The 17,343-nt window shown below is 38.3% G+C and overlaps 4 protein-coding genes across 4 annotated transcripts; 3 read left to right on the forward strand and 1 right to left on the reverse strand.

The window, feature by feature from the left end:
* On the forward strand, positions 6,440 to 7,638 carry LOC109128602. Its single transcript, XM_019235258.1, has 2 exons — positions 6,440 to 7,235; positions 7,357 to 7,638. The coding sequence occupies exons 1-2, from the start codon at positions 6,877 to 6,879 to the stop codon at positions 7,409 to 7,411; spliced, it is 414 nt and encodes a 137-aa protein (XP_019090803.1). The 5' UTR covers positions 6,440 to 6,876; the 3' UTR covers positions 7,412 to 7,638.
* LOC104739650 (glutathione S-transferase U17) lies at positions 7,552 to 8,712 on the reverse strand. Its single transcript, XM_010460079.2, has 2 exons — positions 8,295 to 8,712; positions 7,552 to 8,026 (listed from the first exon to the last, which is right to left on the reverse strand). The coding sequence occupies exons 1-2, from the start codon at positions 8,613 to 8,615 to the stop codon at positions 7,664 to 7,666; spliced, it is 684 nt and encodes a 227-aa protein (XP_010458381.1). The 5' UTR covers positions 8,616 to 8,712; the 3' UTR covers positions 7,552 to 7,663.
* LOC104739652 (wall-associated receptor kinase-like 15) lies at positions 12,087 to 13,692 on the forward strand. Its single transcript, XM_010460082.1, has 3 exons — positions 12,087 to 12,743; positions 12,828 to 13,192; positions 13,369 to 13,692. The coding sequence occupies exons 1-3, from the start codon at positions 12,253 to 12,255 to the stop codon at positions 13,428 to 13,430; spliced, it is 918 nt and encodes a 305-aa protein (XP_010458384.1). The 5' UTR covers positions 12,087 to 12,252; the 3' UTR covers positions 13,431 to 13,692.
* LOC104743209 (exocyst complex component EXO84A-like) lies at positions 14,830 to 17,339 on the forward strand (the record flags this gene model as incomplete). The annotated part of the gene is made up of 5 exons (XM_010464318.2): positions 14,830 to 15,060; positions 15,209 to 15,306; positions 15,384 to 16,419; positions 16,494 to 16,997; positions 17,085 to 17,339. Coding segments are annotated over exons 1-5 (2,052 nt in total), but the record flags the coding sequence as incomplete, so codon positions are not given.

The following is a 17,343-nucleotide window of genomic DNA, read 5'->3' on the forward strand; positions in this document are numbered from 1 at the left end:
CCCCCCCCCAAAACAGATTCATGTGCACTGGAAACCGTGGAATCTGCCTGGTGGGAATGCTTTATATGCTCACATGATCCTGAACAAGGCTTTGATAATTATACCAGACATCTCGCCTCCGAAGAACACCACGAGATGGTAATGAAGCATCCTATCCAACCCCTTGCAGACTGTATTTAATTGTATCAAATACATTTTGTCTTTTGTCTAAAACATTTACCTAGTTTTTTTTTTTCCATTTGTTTTTCAAGCTATTTCCGAAAGTGACACGTCTGAATGGCCTACCCATGGCTCCCCGTCCGCCTTTTGCTACTAACCTGGTGAGGAAGCAACCACAATCACATTGAGATTTCTGAATTTTAGTTTTGTTTGCCTATATTTGACCTCACCCGCAGATGGGGTATTTTCAGCCTCGTATGCATGAATTGCGGCGGCCAAAGAATTTGGTGATGCAACCAAATGGGTGTCTTGAGATATGTTTCTTGGAGGAGGCAACATCCGTCTGTTGGGACCTCAACGCGTGTCCCCTTCCCTTTCACTGTGATGCTCATAGGGTCGGTCCATGCATCAAACGGTTTTTGGAGAGTTTGGGCTACTCTGGTCCTCTCACCATCACTGCAGTTGTCTTTCTCTCAGACGTCCCTATTGAGACCCTGAGGGGACTCTATTCCACTGGAATCTCTCTTACGAACGTCCCCTACGGGCTACGGTATTTAATATCTCTCATCCTTTGTGCCTTTCTACTGTTTTCCTTTATGCATATTTTACAGAGACTCTCTGTTCCTGAAACAGGTTCCGCAGACATTTCGACTCTTATTTCTGAGTCTAACGATTTGAATCGACCTCCAGCTAATATAATGCTCATATCCAATGAGAGAATCTGCTTCTCGCCTTCTTTGTCTCTCCAGCTAGATGCGGCGGGATACAACCTTATTCAGCCGTTTCCGTATCCTTCTGTTGAAAGCTTATTATTTCACACTCTCAAAGGTGTGTGTCTCTCCCTGTGTTGTTGTTGTTGTTGAAATAACCAGCAAAATCTGCTGCTTAACTAGCTGGCTACCCTTTTTTCCAGGTGCACACGAGGAAGATAGGTACAGTGAAACGAGTGAATTAGCCCGCTGGTTTTGCAGAGTTTGCTTCCCTGGTTTTACTTTCCAAGGCTTTGATAATTTAACCACGCATCTCCAAAGTAGTGAACATCAACAGAAGGTAGGTAACCAACCATCCTGTCCAAACCGGACAGACTTGTTGTATCAATACATTTTTTTTGTTAACACGTCCAAGTATTTCCGAGTCATAACGACCTCTTGCCACAAGTGGTTTCCCTTTCTCACTTCTTGTTTTGTTGCAGGTGTCGGACGTGCCGCCTATGAATATTAGACTTAAATACATGGTTCAACCACTAAGTGAGTGTCTTGACCTGAAGGCTGTTACAGTGGTCTTTTGGGACATCAATTTGTGTCCCATCCCCACTGGAGTTGATGCTCGTTTGGTCGGTCCGCGTATTAAACAGTTTCTGGAGAAGAGTGGCTACTCTGGTCCTCTCGCCATCACTGCCGTTGGCGCACTAAAAGACGTCCCTAATAGCATCCTGGGAGAACTCTTTTCCAGTGGAATCACTCTTAATAACGTTATTGGAAATGGTTAATATCTTCTCATCCTCTCCTCTTGCTTTTTTTTACTGTTTTCCTTGATGGATAGAGAGATTCCTCAAGGCTTTAGTTTCTGAAACAGGTTCATCATCCATTGCGGATCTTATTTTCGAGTTTAAAGTTATGAATCCACCTCCAGCTAATATAATGGTCATATCCGATCCCACAATCTTCCCTTCTCGGACTTCTGTCGTGCTACAATCCTCGGGATACAACCTTACTCAGCCGTATCCGTATGAGTCTCTTCAAAGCTTTCTTCCGACAGGTGTGTGTTTGGCTCGATTTCACAGTGTTGTTGAAATAACCAGATAATCTGTTGCTGAACTGGTTTACCTTTTTTTCTCCACAGATTCAGGGGAACTTGACTGCAGTGAAACGGGTAATCTGCCAGCTGGGTTTGCTCAGTATGCCGTTCCCCTCCTGACCCAGTGTTTGAGAATTTCACCACACATCTCTCTAGTCAAGTACATGAACGGAAGGTAACCAGCATCCTAGCCAAAACGGACGTACTTTATTGTATCAATACATAAGTAGTTTCCATATATCCTCATTTCTAGGTTTGTTTGCCTAATTCTGACCAATTTGTTTTTCAAGCAGACGTTGGACTGTTTGCCTAGGAAGAATAACAGATGCTGAGCTGTTTGACTAGGAATGCTCCCTAACATGGTGAAGAATCAACCGAAGGCAAGTTTTAATAGCTGTGACAACGTTGGGATTTTAAATCTTTGGAATTCTGGGGTTTTCTTAATGACCCAGAGAAGACGAGAGACTCGAAGGAGACAAGTTCAATGTAACGTTCAGTGTACACACTAAGGTAAAGCCATTTATAAATCAGTACCACTCTTAATTTATTCTTGCAAGATTAAAAAAAAAAAAATATTTCACCAGCAACTTAAGGCTAGCCGCTTAATTGTATCATCAAGAAGATGTGGCTAGCCGCTAACTCGACTCTTAACCACTTTTATACATATATTCAATTAAGACAAGATACAAGATTTTTAAGATTAGGTAATCCCACATTATGCTTAGTAGAGAAAACACTGAACAAAATGTCTTAACTTCTTTTAAGAGCATCTCCATCGGTAGGAGTTTAAGAGTTTTTTTACGTAAGCTTTTAAGTAAATTCTTAATTAAATTAAAAACGATTTTGCCGACGAACGACGTTACGGTCGCCGTGGTGAAGAAACCGGCGAATGTTGTATCATATGGTTGTGTAGAAGCAATTAGATCAATATCTTCAAGAGATGTCGATTGAGGAAGAAGAAGATAAACCTCTGGTTTTATATAAATCAACCTAAATTTTGTTGGAATCTTCTGGTAAAGCTCCTGCATCTTCTGACGTTTATGTGTCATGAACTTATGATTCTGGCATGTAGAATTGATTGAAACAGAACTTATTAGCATTCTCTGTTTTGATTCTGAAGATTGTTGATTTTAATTATGCTTTCGATTTTTGAACTTTGATAATGGAACATTACTACAATAGTGAATAGATCTGTATAAGTGTATTCTCTGTTTTTGAAGTTTTTGTTGGTTGTGATTCACAGAGAAAAGCATGGATTGGTCTATGAAAGATTTCGATTCCAAATTCTACAAGGTGAAGAAGCTATAGAATTGAATTCTACTCAATTCGCTATTTGATCGATGATAAGCTTTTGCTCCTGTTTATTGAGCTGTGTGTTTCTCAATTATGTAATACTTTAAAGGCTTTTGTTTATTTGGCAGGCTTTATTTGTACATACCTCCAACGAACGATGGCTTGAAGCCTGTTGTAGTTTTCATCACTGGTGGAGCTTGGATTATCGGGTAAGCAATGCCTCTTCCTTAAGCTACGTACGTATTTTTATGCTCATAAAAATTTGGCTTAGTTTAGATCAAATATTAACCAAGCATTCCCCTGTCTTTGGTACAGAAACCTCCCTCAGGGAACCATTAGTGATATGGTAAATGATGCCACTCAAAGGAATCTCATTTGTCTGTAATAATATTTCTGCTTTTGGAGGTGATCCTAACAGGTTGTTTGATCTCATTCTACGTTCGGTTCAGTTTTTCTATCTTTCACCGGCTCTTGTAATTGAACCGCGTCTGCTTGCGTGTGTAGAATTTATTTGATGGGGAAATCAGCTAGTGCACATATCTCTTCTTGTGCTCTCTTCGAACTAGCTATTAAAGAATCAAGAGGGCAGAGCATCTCATGGAGTGTGTTTTTTTTTTCAGGTTTGAACTCTCTGTTCTCTACTTAGCAATATGTCTCTCTGCTCTCTGTCAAACATACGCTTTGTGTTCTTCAGTGTGATCAAGCCGTCATGGTTTCATTCGTTTCAAAGTCATAAACATTGTGTATTTTGTTTCACTGTGATCAATGGATTGATCAGTTTGGTTCGGTTTGATCAGAGGGTTTTTTTAGGTGATGGATAATGAAAAATTACGAATTATATAAATTGCAGGCCCACTAAAACGAAGACCGACTCATATAAATTGCAGGCCCATTAATGAAGACCGACTCTCTCTAACGGTAGGTAGTCTTCCCCCGTATATATATAACTTCGACGGACGTCCCTAGTTTTAATTCGCTTCAATCAGGAATTTTGAAACCCCCAGTCGATTTCGAGATCCAAAACCTTGCTTCAGGTACAAGTTCTCGCTCCTTTTATCTCTCACGGTTTCTTAGAAAATTATTCGGAAACCCTAGTCGATTACGGCCGTGTTCCTCTCTCTCTTGTCTTTGATTTCCGTACTAGCTAGCTAGATTAAAGTCCTTACTACTGTGATTTGAATTTGGTTATAGTGTTTTAAAGGTTTTTAGAAAGATGAAGGAGAACGGTGATGCGCCAGCGGTTTTCTGGGACATCAATAGGTGTCCCATTCCTAATGGATTTGATGCTCGTTGGGTCCGTCCGTCTATAAAACGTTTTTTGAGGAACCTTGGCTACTCTGGTCCCCTCACCGTCACTGCCGTTGGCGTACTATCAGGCGTCCCTTTTGACATCCTGGAAGGAGTCTATTCCAGTGGAATCTGCCTTGCTAACGTCCGCAACAGTTAATATCTTCTTCTCTCATATCCTTTCATATAATTCCTTTTCTACAGTTTTTCCTTGATAGAATCTTTTTTTTTTTTAAGTCTTTTGTCTCTCTGTTTTGAAACAGGTTCCGTTTCCGTGGGTGCTGACATTATGTTAACTGATAAGAATCCACCTCCAGCTAACATTATGGTCATATCCGATCCAAGAACCTTCCCTTGTTTTTCTGGCTTGCTAGAAGCTCAGGGATACAACATTCTTCAGCCGTTTCCATATGATTCTCTCCACAGTTTTTTTCATCCAGGTCTGTGTTCGTCCCTCTCTCACCCTATAGTTTAATTTTGTTGGATTAATAACCAGCTTATCTGTTGCTAAATTGTCTTCTCTCCCCCTCCACCAGATTCATGTGCACTGGAAGCCGTGGAATCTGCCTGGTGGGAGTGCTTTATATGCCCCCATGATCCTCCTGCCCAAGGATTTGACAATTTCACCACGCATCTCGCCAGCGAAGAACACCACCAGATGGTAATGAAGCATCCTTTCCAAACCCTTACAGACTGTATTTAATTGTATCAAATACACTTTGTCATTGTCTAAAACATTTACCTAATTTCTCACTTCCTAGTTTTTTTTTTTTTGCATTTGTTTTTCAAGCAATTTCCGAAAGTGTCACGTATGAATGTTGTGGGCCTACCCATGGCTCCCCTTGAGTCTCATCTGCCGATTGCTACTACCCTGGTGAGGAAGCAACCAAACTCATTATATATCTGATCACATTGAGATTTCTGAATTTTAGTTTTGTTTGCCTAAATTTGACCTCACCCTTTGTCTTTATTGATGTCCTACTGGACGTGCAAGCAGATGGGGTATTTGCATCCTCCCATGCAAGAATGGCGGCGGCCAAAGAAGTTGGTGTTGCAACCAAATGGGTATCTTGAGACATGCTTCTTGGAGGAGGCAACATCGGTCTTTTGGGACCTCAATGCGTGTCCCCTTCCCCTTCACTGTGATGCTCATAGGGTCGGTCCATGCATCAAGCGGTTTTTGGAGAGTTTGGACTACTCTGGTCCTCTCACCATCACTGCAGTTGGCGTTCTAGCAGACGTCCCTATTGAGACCCTGAGAGGAATCTATTCCAGTGGAATCTCTCTTACTAACGTCCCCTATGGTTTGAATATCTTCTCAACCTTTGTCCCTTTCTACTGTTTTCCTTGATGCATATATACAGAGAGTCTCAAGTCCTCTGTTCCTGAAACAGGTTCCGCAGACATTTCGCGTCTTATTTCTGAGTTTAAAGATATGAATCGACCTCCTGCTAATATAATGCTCATATCCAACGAGAGAACCTTCTTCTCTTGTTTGTCTGTCACGCTACAATCGATGGGATACAACCTTATTCAGCCGTTTCCGTATCCTTCTGTTGAAAGCTTATTTCCGACAGGTGTGTGTTTGTCCTCTCTCCCTGTGTTCTCGAAATAACCAGCAAATTATGCTGCTTAACTGACTACCTTTTTTCAGGGGAACATGAGGAAGATAAGTACAGTGAAACGAGTGAATCAGCCCGCTGGGTTTGCACAGTTTGCTTCCCTGGTTTTACTTTCGAAGGCTTTGAAAATTTAACCACGCATCTCCTAAGTAGTGAACATAAACAGAAGGTAAGCAATCAACCCGGACAGACTTGTTATATCAATAAATAATTTTGTTAACGTTCAAGTATTTCTCAGTCAAAAACCGACCTCTTACCACAAGTGGTTTCCCTTTCTCACTTCTTGTTTTGTTGCAGGTGTCGGACCACCCGCCTATGAATATCAGACTTAAATACATGTTTGCACCAATACGTGACTCTCATGACGTTGAAGGCAGTTACAGTGGTCTTTTGGGACATCAATATGTGTCCCATCCCCACTGGAGTTGATGCTCGTTGGGTCGGTCCGTGTATTAAACAGTTTTTGGAGAAGAGTGGCTACTCTGGTCCTCTCACCATCACTGCCGTTGGCGCACTAAAAGACGTCCCTAATGGCATCCTGAGAGAACTCTTTTCCAGTGGAATCAGTCTTGATAACGTTGCCTATGGTTAATATCTTCTCATCCTCTCCTCTTGCTTTTTTTACTGTTTTCCTTGATAAATAGAGAGATTCCTCAAGGCTTTAGTTTCTGAAACAGGTTCATCATCCATTGCGGATCTTATTTTCGAGTTTCAAGTTATGAATCCACCTCCAGCTAATATAATGGTCATATCCGATCCTAATATCTTCCCTTCTGAGAATTCTGACTGGCTACAATCGTCGGGATACAACCTTATTCAGCCGTATCCGTATGAGTCTCTTCAAAGCTTTCTTCCGACAGGTGTGTGTTTGGCCGGATCTCACAGTGTTGTTGAAATAACCAGAAAATCTGTTGCTGAACTGGTTTACCTTTTTTTCCCACAGATTCAGGGGAACTTGACTGCAGTGAAATGGGTGAAGAACCTGCCAGCTGGGTTTGCTCAGTATGCCGTTCCCCTCCTGGCCAAGTGTTTGAGAATTTCACCACGCATCTCTCTAGTCAAGTACATGAACGGAAGGTAACCAAGGTTCAACTATTTTTGAGTCAAAACTGTTTCTTACTACACAAGTAGTTTCCCATTCTCATTTCCAGGTTTGTTTGCCTAATTCTGACCCCATGTGCATTTGTTTTTCAAGCAGACGTTGGGCTGTAGGCCTAGGGACTAGGAAGATTAACAGATGCTGGACTGTTTGACTAGGAATGCTCCCTACCATGGTGAAGAATCAACCGAAGGCAAGTTTCAATAGCTGTGATAACGTTGGGATTTTAAATCTTTAGTTCAGAATTTTGGGGCTCGAAGGAGCCAAGTTCAATTGTAACGTTCAACATACCCCTAGCACACTAAGATATAAAGCAATTTATAAAACAGTACCACTTTTAAATTATTCTTGCAAGATCTCAAGTCTCAACCCACAAATAAATAAAAAAAACTATTTCACCAGCAACTTAGGCCTGCGGCTTGGCAAAGATCTTCTTTGCGAATTCAGCAAGCTTTGCAGTCTCGGGCATGACAGGTTTTACAGCGGGATCGTTACAGAATAGCTCAGCCCATTTGCATAACGAAGGTGTCTTGGCCTCATCAAGAAGTTTATGGCTAGCTGCTAACTCGGTGACTCTCAACCAAGCCAAGAAGCTCCCGAGGGAAATGTCGAGGTAACCGATGTTGTCACCGTTGAAGAACGGTTTTCCTTTGCTGCAATCGATGAACGCCTTCTCCAGAAGCGCATTCCCTTCTTCCATTTGCGCTATCACAGCTTTCTTGTCTTCTTCTCCTTCAGCTTTTAGGAAATTTCTCAGAGCGACAAACCACTTCATTCATTCGTGTTGATTAATGTCGAACATTGAAAATAAAAAAGGTTAGCTTTAACAATGTAATGAAAATTACATAACAAAACATCTATTTTTAACTTACAACTAGTTTCTTGAGTTCTCGAAAACTGTGTGTTTCCGTTTGTATATGCATTATGCAGTTGTGTTTACTTCACCATTTAAATTAGACTAATTAAATTTGCAAAAACTCTGAACTAAGTAGATTTAATTTTCTTTCTTGTGAGCAAGTGAAGAAAGGAAAAAACACCTTTTCGTCGATGTAAGCAGCCCAGAACCGAGCCATTGCCCGGTCGTAAGGATGAGAAGGGAGAATGGACGGTCCAGATGAGCTCCAAGTCTCATCGATATACTCAACGATGATGTTAGATTCACAAACTGGCTTATCAGCGTGAAGCAGAACCGGGATCTTCTTGTGGACCGGGTTTGATTTGAGAAGCAACTCGCTCTTAGACCCAAACGTCTCTTGGAGGAACTCGTAGGGTACAGACTTGAGGTTAAGAGCAACCCTCGGTCTCATCACGAAGGGACTCGCCCATGCACCGATCAGCTTCACTTCGCCGCTTGACATGATCACCTCAAGATCTGAAACAGAGGGCTTTGGTTAGTGTGAATGTGTGAGAGAGAAATGTAATGTTTTGACACGTTCAAGCGTTAACGTTGGATCGGTGTGGCATTTATATGGAAGGGATAGATAGGGTAGGTAAATTTTATGGCGGTGATAGATAGTGAAGAAGGGCCAATTTAGAGCTTGACACGTATATTAAACGGTGGGAAAACGTTGAAAGGGTCCATCACTTTATTGTGGTCGACGAGACGACATTTATATGTGTGGCTACTATTGAAACTCCGGCAAATGTTCATCTTCACTTGTTGAAATTTGTTTTTCATGCTTAAGATAAATTCGTATTAACGATGAAGGGTCCATCAGTTTATTGTGGTCGACGAGACGAGATATATATTTGTTGTAAAGATTGACGATGTGACGTTTATTTGGAGTTTTGTTTTTGCCAACTAATTAAGTGATAAAATTAAATGAAATAATTGAAATGATTGAGTGATAATTACACATCTCAGGGAAGAAAACACACAAATTCACCTAAGAAAAACAAAACATGTCATGCATCACAGGACCACACGAAATGTGAAACATTGAATTGCAGTCGCGAAAAAAACCCCTAAATAATATTCGTCTCAATTTTTTTTTTGGTTTTGTTCTTATGCTTTTAATTAAGCTCATTGTTTCCACTCATTTTTTCTAACCTCTTATGACAACGTTTTTTCTAACTTTTGCCTAATAATGTGACATTTGGCACTCTATTTTTTTGACACATATCATTCTCATTAGTTTTAAATTTAACATTCTATTTCTTTACTTGACTTTATTTTATTTGTATTTTATGTTGTGTATAATTTGTTAAAAAAAAGATAATTGTTGTATAGTTTGATTTTTGAATTTTTTTCAACATTGCTACAAAAATATATTCTTTCCATTTTTTTGTTTTAACATATAATATATTTCATAATGAAATCATACACCATACAACCTAAAAAAAAATACTGATCAACCCAACTAAAAAGTATAAACAAATTTAAACCAAATAAAAATAGAAAATGGTTTCATACTTTTAAAGTAAAAACTGAAACCAAATTAATTTATGATAGAGTAATTTAAAAATATTGAAGATTTTCTAATATATATATATATATATATATATATATCAGATTATATTCAATAATTATATATAATGTATTAAAGACACAACTCAAATTTGTATTTAATAGTATTCTATTAGTTACAATTTGACTGTCTTTAAAACATATGTACTAAAAAAAATGGTATCATAACATAATTGTTTATCTCCCCCATGAAATAACAGAAAACAATAGTTTCAAAATTAATTTATTGTTAATTATACTATTTATATTAAAATGATTAGAAATGGAGACAATCTATAGAAAACAAAAATGTATTAAATTTCGCACACTTTTCTTTTCATGACTTTTTTGTGATATCGTTTTAATAATTTTTTTTTAAAATAACTTATCATATATAAAACTATTTTTTGCTAACTTTTACTTTTAGATGATGACAATAAAATTAATATATAGGACAACATAAAATTACCTATCAAAATAATTAAGTAAGATCTTACATTTTTCTTTCTAGATTACTTCTCAGTTTTTAATTTTCCAAAAAAGAAAAAAATATAAAAAAATATAATTTATCTTAAATATTTAACAAAAATACCATATATAGTTAACTATGCTATAAGTAATGGTCTTATTACTATAGTAACATACTGTTTAAATAATTTCAACAATATATTGTAATCAAAAATAGTTAGTAATATGTACTTTAATTTTCCTCTTTTTCATGACCCTTCTATGAAACACTATATCACATATATAAATTATAAATTGTAGTTGAAGCGTAGTTAAAATATTATTTTTAAGACATATATTAATAATTACATCTGTATATTTCATATATAATTGAATAGAAACTTTATTTTATATTTTAAATTAATAATGTATAAATAAACCACGCATCGCGTGAGCTACTTTCTAATTAATAATATGGTTTACGTGTACAACTATTCTAATTTTGTATATGTAACTATGTAAGTCAGAGTAAACAAAAGTACATATATAGATGAAACCAAAAACATACCTCGGGCTGGTCTGGTGGACTAGACGACTAGTGGTAGATATAGAGGTACCTCCAAAAAAGAGATATCACATGTCATCAGCCCCTACCCTAGGAAGACTACAGGCCCATAAGGTATTGAAACTTCTTCGAAAACAAAAGAAAAAACCACGAACATGTAAATAATATATATCCGATTCTTGACAAATTGCGAACTCTTTTTCATGGGAAAGATAATACATATCTCTCTTAGTCATTGTGTGTGTGTGAGTAGGGAAATGTGTTACTCAGTCAAGTTGTTGATTATTTTGAATAGTTCTCTAGTTTTGAAATATTATGGATTTTGTGACTTAGATTCTCTTACTATTTTTAAAGAGAAGCGTCTTTATTTTTCTTTAGTGATAAATTGTACATACACCAATTATAGCCTATATATAAAGAAAATTTGATCGATTTCCAGAACAATCTCATGAGAAGAGAATACCAAATAGAATAATACCCTGCAAGACGCATTACATCTTCACTAGTTGTAACTACAAATACATTATCATACAATGAATTAAAAACAAACTAAAGTTGAGAATTTTTTTAGTAACTTTAAGCCTTTAGGTTTCTTTACGATATTCTCTTGAATCAATTCCCTTATCCTGCCCGCTTCCTTGGTTTGGGTGGGGACTTTAGTGTGAGTGGGCACTTAACATTAATGATGTCTTTGCAATATTATTATGTCTTCTATGCCTTATTTCCTGGTGAGTTTGGGACACCTAAAGGCACATTTTGTCAATAATATATTTACTTTCTTACACATTTTTTTTTTCTATATATCCATATATACTTTTCAGTTTCTTAATAGAATTTATCATTAATTATAATCACTTCTTTCTCAAAGAGCCCATTGAACCATCAACTTCACAAACTTTGGTTGTTCAATATTCTTTTTTTGATAGATGGTCGATCAATTTTCAAGTGAAAGAGGTTGTTATAAGAATACACGAGTGAGAAATATCTACAAAAAAAAAAAAAAAAACTTGTCATAGTCATAACTATCTTTATTCAAACATAGCTTATTGAGACATCTGCACTATCCAGATTTTTAATGCAATAATAATTAAAAATTGTTAAATTGTATGTATAGTATTTTGTGTAAACCATCGCTAATTTTTGTTTAATAAAATTATTTGCGTCGAATGTTGTATTTGTACGTAAAAGAATTAAATTTTTGTTTTTACTTTTTACAAGTCATTTATCTGATATGTTGTAATCCGTCATATGATGGTATACATACAACCCAACCAAAAGAATCCATATATCATCAAAGAACAAAAGAATCTAGAATTTAACAACAAGAAAAACTATTTATATACAAATTAATTTTCTTATACTGAAAACATCTAAAGAAAATGTATGCATCTATAAAAATGTTAATGTATATACATATGAAACTTTAGTATTCCTCTTAGCATTGCATCTATATTAAGTTACATCGACACACTCAAATCATATGTTCATAACTCTCACATTTCTTCTTTCCCTCTCTTTTCTCTAAAACGTCTAGCAAATGAGTTTGAAGCGCTCTTCTTTTTCTTTCTTCTTCTTACTCTTTTCCTTCTTCTCCCTTTCTTCTCATGTCTCCTCACAAGCCTGCCAAAAAACATGTGGCCAAATACCCATCAAGTACCCTCTCGGAACCGGGGCAGGTTGCGGTGACCCACGTTTCACACGTTACATCACGTGCGACCCAGACCAACAGACTTTGACGCTCACCACTCACACAGGCTGTTACCCTATCACTTCCGTCGACTACGCCAAGCAAGAAATCTACGTCACCGACCCGTCCATGTCCACGTGTGCATGTACCCGACCAAGCCACGGTTTCGGGTTGGACTGGGACGCTCCGTTCTCTTTCCACGACGACACCGTTTTCACGCTCCTTGACTGTTCTGTAGACGAATCCCCTGTTTTCACGCCGTTAAGTAACGGTAGTGGACGTGTCTCTCTCTGTGACCGTCAGAGCTCCTCCATTTGCACCTTCTTGTACTCCAATTGCAGGTAAACCCAAAAAATTCAAATTAAACCGGACTACTATTATATCTAAACCGAAATATTAACCGGTTAATATTTCTGGTTTGGCAGGGCGATAAGCCTAATAAACCTCCAAGTATCAACGTGTTGCGTCTACGTGCCTTTAGACCTCGGACCATCGTTCGAAATGGATCTGAAGAAACTCCAATGCTCGTCCTACTCCGGCTTTTACAATCTTGGTCCGGGACAAGAATCTCACCCGGAGAATTGGAACTACGGAATCGCACTCAAGTACAAGTTCAACGTTTTTGATGAGTACCCTGGCGTCTGCGGTGGCTGCGAGCGTAGTAACGGTGCTTGTGGCTTCAACACTCAGACAAGCTCGTTCGTTTGCAACTGTCCCGGTGGGATTAACACGACGTCGGATTGCTTCTTCCTTTATAACTCTGCTTCTATTCTTGTTCCTTGGCTCTCAAGTAAGCACACTTTTACTAATATATAGTCAAATTAATTAATATTGGGTACTACATTATTTCACAGATAATCTTATCTCAGCTATAACTTATTTCTTCGCAATTGAATTTTCAGAAAAATTATTTCTACATTTTATTTTGTATTTAACAGTATATATATTAATTTATTTTGAAAACAGGAGAATGGGTAGTGTACCCTTTGTCATGGATTGTTGTTTGGATGGTGATGAGTCTGCGTTAAAGGTTTTTTGCGTTAGTCAATTCAATCAGGAAGCCTCAAAGGATGGAGTGGTTGGAAGAGAAAGCTTAATTAATAGATCGAATCTTTGTTTCCTTTTTCTAGAACTTTGTGATATATCATAGCATGAGATTCTCTATTGCTTCTCTCTTTGCAATATTATTCAAGTCACCATTTATCTTATTTACCTTTTCTCCACTTTCCAGCTCATAAGGAATCACCTTACTATATTAATTTAATTCTAAACACTTGCAAAGAATCATAATGATGATGATGGTGATACTACACTTGTACTTTCAATATTTTCTTTAACCGAGGATCATAATCACTTTCATATGGATTACAAGTACAATATCAGAGCTTTGCCGTTCTAGATTGTGTAAAATTTGATCACACAAAGATCTTAACTTAGCTTGCTACGACATTTCACTCAATTTGTTAAATTTTGGACCAAAAAAAAACTAATATCTACTGTACACTAGGTGACTTTCGCATGCTATGAGCATGGAATATCGATAAATAGCTAGGTGATCATTACTGTAAAGTGTAAACCGATTCGCTTTGGTTTTGGTTTCATTTAATCAAATGTTGTTTTTGGTCGATTTGGTAATCGGTTTAGACTTTAAAAATACCAGAAACTTAATTATATCGTCGAGATGTTTTTTATTTGAAACTATGTAATTGTAGAGATAGACAATTTAGACCTCACATACTAATTAACAATTACGATAAAATAAATACACGTTTAAGATTTAACACAATGCGAGTTACAGTATATGAAGTCAAGTGACTCAAGTCAAATGGGCCTAAACTGAGAGTGGTGAGATGTTATTACGTGTGTAACAGTATTCAAGAAAAACTAGCGTAGTGAAACTAGGGTATGCAACAACAGTGAGAAATGATTAGAGTTTGCAGCATTCTGATTAGGGCATCCGGTTCTCCACATCTCTGGAAGAGGGCCAAGTCCGAGAAGGCGAAGTCTAGTCAAACCTCCAAGGATATATTAACGTGCCTCTACAATTAATCCTCTGAGGTCTGAAATCTGAACCATAGCTTTTATTCATTATTTACATCAAAATTGGAATATTTGAAGTGTCTATTGTAAGTTGAAACTACTAGTTATATTTTATTTTGAAGTTTAGTAAAAAAAATTGATTAAAATCATAACAACTGATTAGCATAAAATAAGGATCCATCCAATAATAATAAAGTTTGACCGAAGATTATTTAAAGAAATCGAGGCCCACAAAGCCCAGTAATGGGAAGGACGTGTTCCCCCCTACAGTCCTCCTGGACCCCAAATTTGCCGCCTTCTCCTGCGCATATTCAACATCCTCCTCTGTTTTTTCTTTTATTCATCATTCAATTTCTCTCTATCTTTTTTTTTTTTTTTTTTTTCNTCTTCTTTTTTTTTTTTTTTCCTTTTTCTTTCTGCTGCCTTGTTTGTGGTGTGGATCTGGGGAGAATTTTGAAAATGGAAGCGAGAGAAAGAGGATCAATGTCGTCTAGCATCGGCAATTCGGCTGAACTCGAAGGGAATCTGACACTAAGTGATCGTCTTAAGGTTTTCAAAGGCTCTACTTTCGATCCCGAAGCTTATGTCTCCTCCAAATGTCAGCGTATGAACGAAAAGGTCTTTTCTCCTTTTCTCATTCTCATAAGACATTGTATTCCAGATTTTGCTTATATCATATATATGTGTATGTGTTTAGATTACCTTATCTTAGGTTAGCTGGTTGTAAAAATGTTAGAATTCATGAGATCATATTGGTGGTGTACAGGAGACAAGGCATTTGTCTTCTTACCTCGTTGAACTGAAGAAAGCTTCTGCTGAAGAGATGCGTAAGAGCGTCTACGCTAACTACGCTGCCTTTATACGGTTTGTGTTATCTATCATTAGATTTGGGGATTGGTTGTTAGTTTTGGGGTTCTTCATGTTCTTGATGACGTGTGCAGGACATCTAAGGAAATTTCAGCTCTTGAAGGACAGCTTCTATCTATGAGAAACCTTCTCTCTGCTCAAGCAGCTCTTGTTCACGGCTTAGCTGATGGCGTTCACATTAGTTCCTTATGTGCTGATGACGCTGACGACTTGAGAGACGAAGACTTATATGACATGGAGAACAAACAGCTCTCCAAGATTGAGACTTGGGTTGTGGAGTTTTTTGATAGACTTGAAGTCCTCTTAGCTGAGAAGAGAGTTGATGAGTCCATGGCTGCGTTAGAAGAAGGGCGTCGTGTGGCGATAGAAGCACATGAGAAACGCACTCTCAGCCCCGACACTCTTCTTTCTCTGAACAATGCAATCAGGGAAAAGAGACAGGAGTTGGCTGACCAACTGGCTGAAGCTATCAGCCAACCTTCTAGAAGAGGAGGCGAGCTTAGATCAGCCGTCTTGGCTCTCAAGAAACTCGGTGATGGTTCTCGTGCTCACACATTGCTTCTTAGGTCTTACGAGCGGAGGCTACAAGCCAACATTCAAAGCCTAAGAGCTTCTAACACTTCTTACGGAGTAGCTTTTGCTTCTGCGCTCTCTCAGCTTGTTTTCTCAACGATTGCTCAAGCTGCAAGCGACTCTCATGCAGTTGTTGGAGAGGATCCGGCTTATTCATCAGAGCTTGTGACATGGGCGGTTAAACAAGCAGAGACGTTTGCTATTTTGCTGAAAAGACATACTCTGGCTTCATCTGCTGCTGCAGGAAGCTTAAGGGTAACCGCAGAGTGCATCCAACTCTGCGCCTCCCACTGCTCTTCATTGGAGTCTCGCGGTTTAGCTCTTTCCCCTGTTTTGTTAAAACACTTCAGGCCGGGTGTTGAACAAGCACTGACCGGAAATCTCAAGAGAATTGAACAAAGCAGTGCCGCTTTAGCTGCTTCGGATGATTGGTCACTCGCTTATACACCAACAGGATCACGCGCCTCATCAACTACTCCCATTGCACCGCATCTCAAGCTTTCTATAAGCGCTCAAAGATTCAACTCCATGGTTCAGGTAATCATATTTGCTGCTTCAGTTTATCTATTTTTCTTTGCTTGCTATATAAGTTTGAGTTTATGTGGATTTAGGAATTTTTGGAAGATGCTGGACCGCTAGACGAAGCATTACAGTTAGATGGGATTGCACTAGACGGTGTTTTGCAAGTGTTTAACTCATACGTTGATCTCTTGATCAACGCATTGCCTGCCTCAGCTGAGAACGAAGAGAATCCAGTTCAAAGAATAGTTAAAATAGCTGAAACAGAGTCTCAACAAACAGCTTTGTTAGTCAATGCTCTTCTTTTAGCAGACGAGCTAATCCCACGTTCAGCTTCAAAGATTTTGCCACAAGGTACAAGCCAATCCACTCCAAGAAGAGGCTCCTCAGATAGTCGACACAACCGACCAGAGCAAAGAGAATGGAAGAAGAAACTTCAAAAGTCAGTGGATAGACTAAGAGATAGCTTCTGCAGACAACATGCACTTGAACTCATCTTCACTGAGGAAGGAGAAGTCCGTCTCAGCTCAGAGATTTATATCCTCATGGACGAAACCACTGAAGAGCCTGAATGGTTTCCTTCACCAATTTTCCAGGTAAGCAGACAAAAAAACATTAAAGTTTTAAGTGTGAAAGCCAAAAAAAAAAAGCTTCATTCATGAATGCTCTGCTTTTTTTTTCAGGAACAATTTGCGAAATTGACGAGAATAGCGGTGATTGTGAGCGATATGTTTGTTGGAAGAGAGAGATTCGCGACGATATTGCTGATGAGACTGACGGAGACAGTGATTCTTTGGATATCTGATGATCAGAGTTTCTGGGAAGAGATGGAGACAGGAGATAAACCATTAGGTCCACTTGGTCTTCAACAGTTTTATCTAGACATGGAGTTTGTGATGATCTTTGCCTCACAAGGAAGGTACTTGTCGAGAAACCTTCACC

This window comes from Camelina sativa, chromosome 14, assembly GCF_000633955.1.
Source record: "Camelina sativa cultivar DH55 chromosome 14, Cs, whole genome shotgun sequence".
Lineage (NCBI taxonomy): Eukaryota > Viridiplantae > Streptophyta > Magnoliopsida > Brassicales > Brassicaceae > Camelina > Camelina sativa.

Coding starts and splice junctions, on each gene's coding strand:
- LOC104739652 (XM_010460082.1), top strand. CDS start 12,253: ATGAGTTTGAAGCGCTCTTCTTTTTCTTTCTTCTTCTTACTCTTTTCC. Junction 12,744..12,827: donor TTCTTGTACTCCAATTGCAG/GTAAACCCAAAA, acceptor CTGGTTTGGCAG/GGCGATAAGCCTAATAAACC. Junction 13,193..13,368: donor TCTTGTTCCTTGGCTCTCAA/GTAAGCACACTT, acceptor TTTTGAAAACAG/GAGAATGGGTAGTGTACCCT.
- LOC109128602 (XM_019235258.1), top strand. CDS start 6,877: ATGAATCCACCTCCAGCTAATATAATGGTCATATCCGATCCTAATATC. Junction 7,236..7,356: donor GTCAAGTACATGAACGGAAG/GTAACCAAGGTT, acceptor TTTTTCAAGCAG/ACGTTGGGCTGTAGGCCTAG.
- LOC104739650 (XM_010460079.2), bottom strand. CDS start 8,615: ATGTCAAGCGGCGAAGTGAAGCTGATCGGTGCATGGGCGAGTCCCTTC. Junction 8,027..8,294: donor CTGCTTACATCGACGAAAAG/GTGTTTTTTCCT, acceptor GAATGAATGAAG/TGGTTTGTCGCTCTGAGAAA.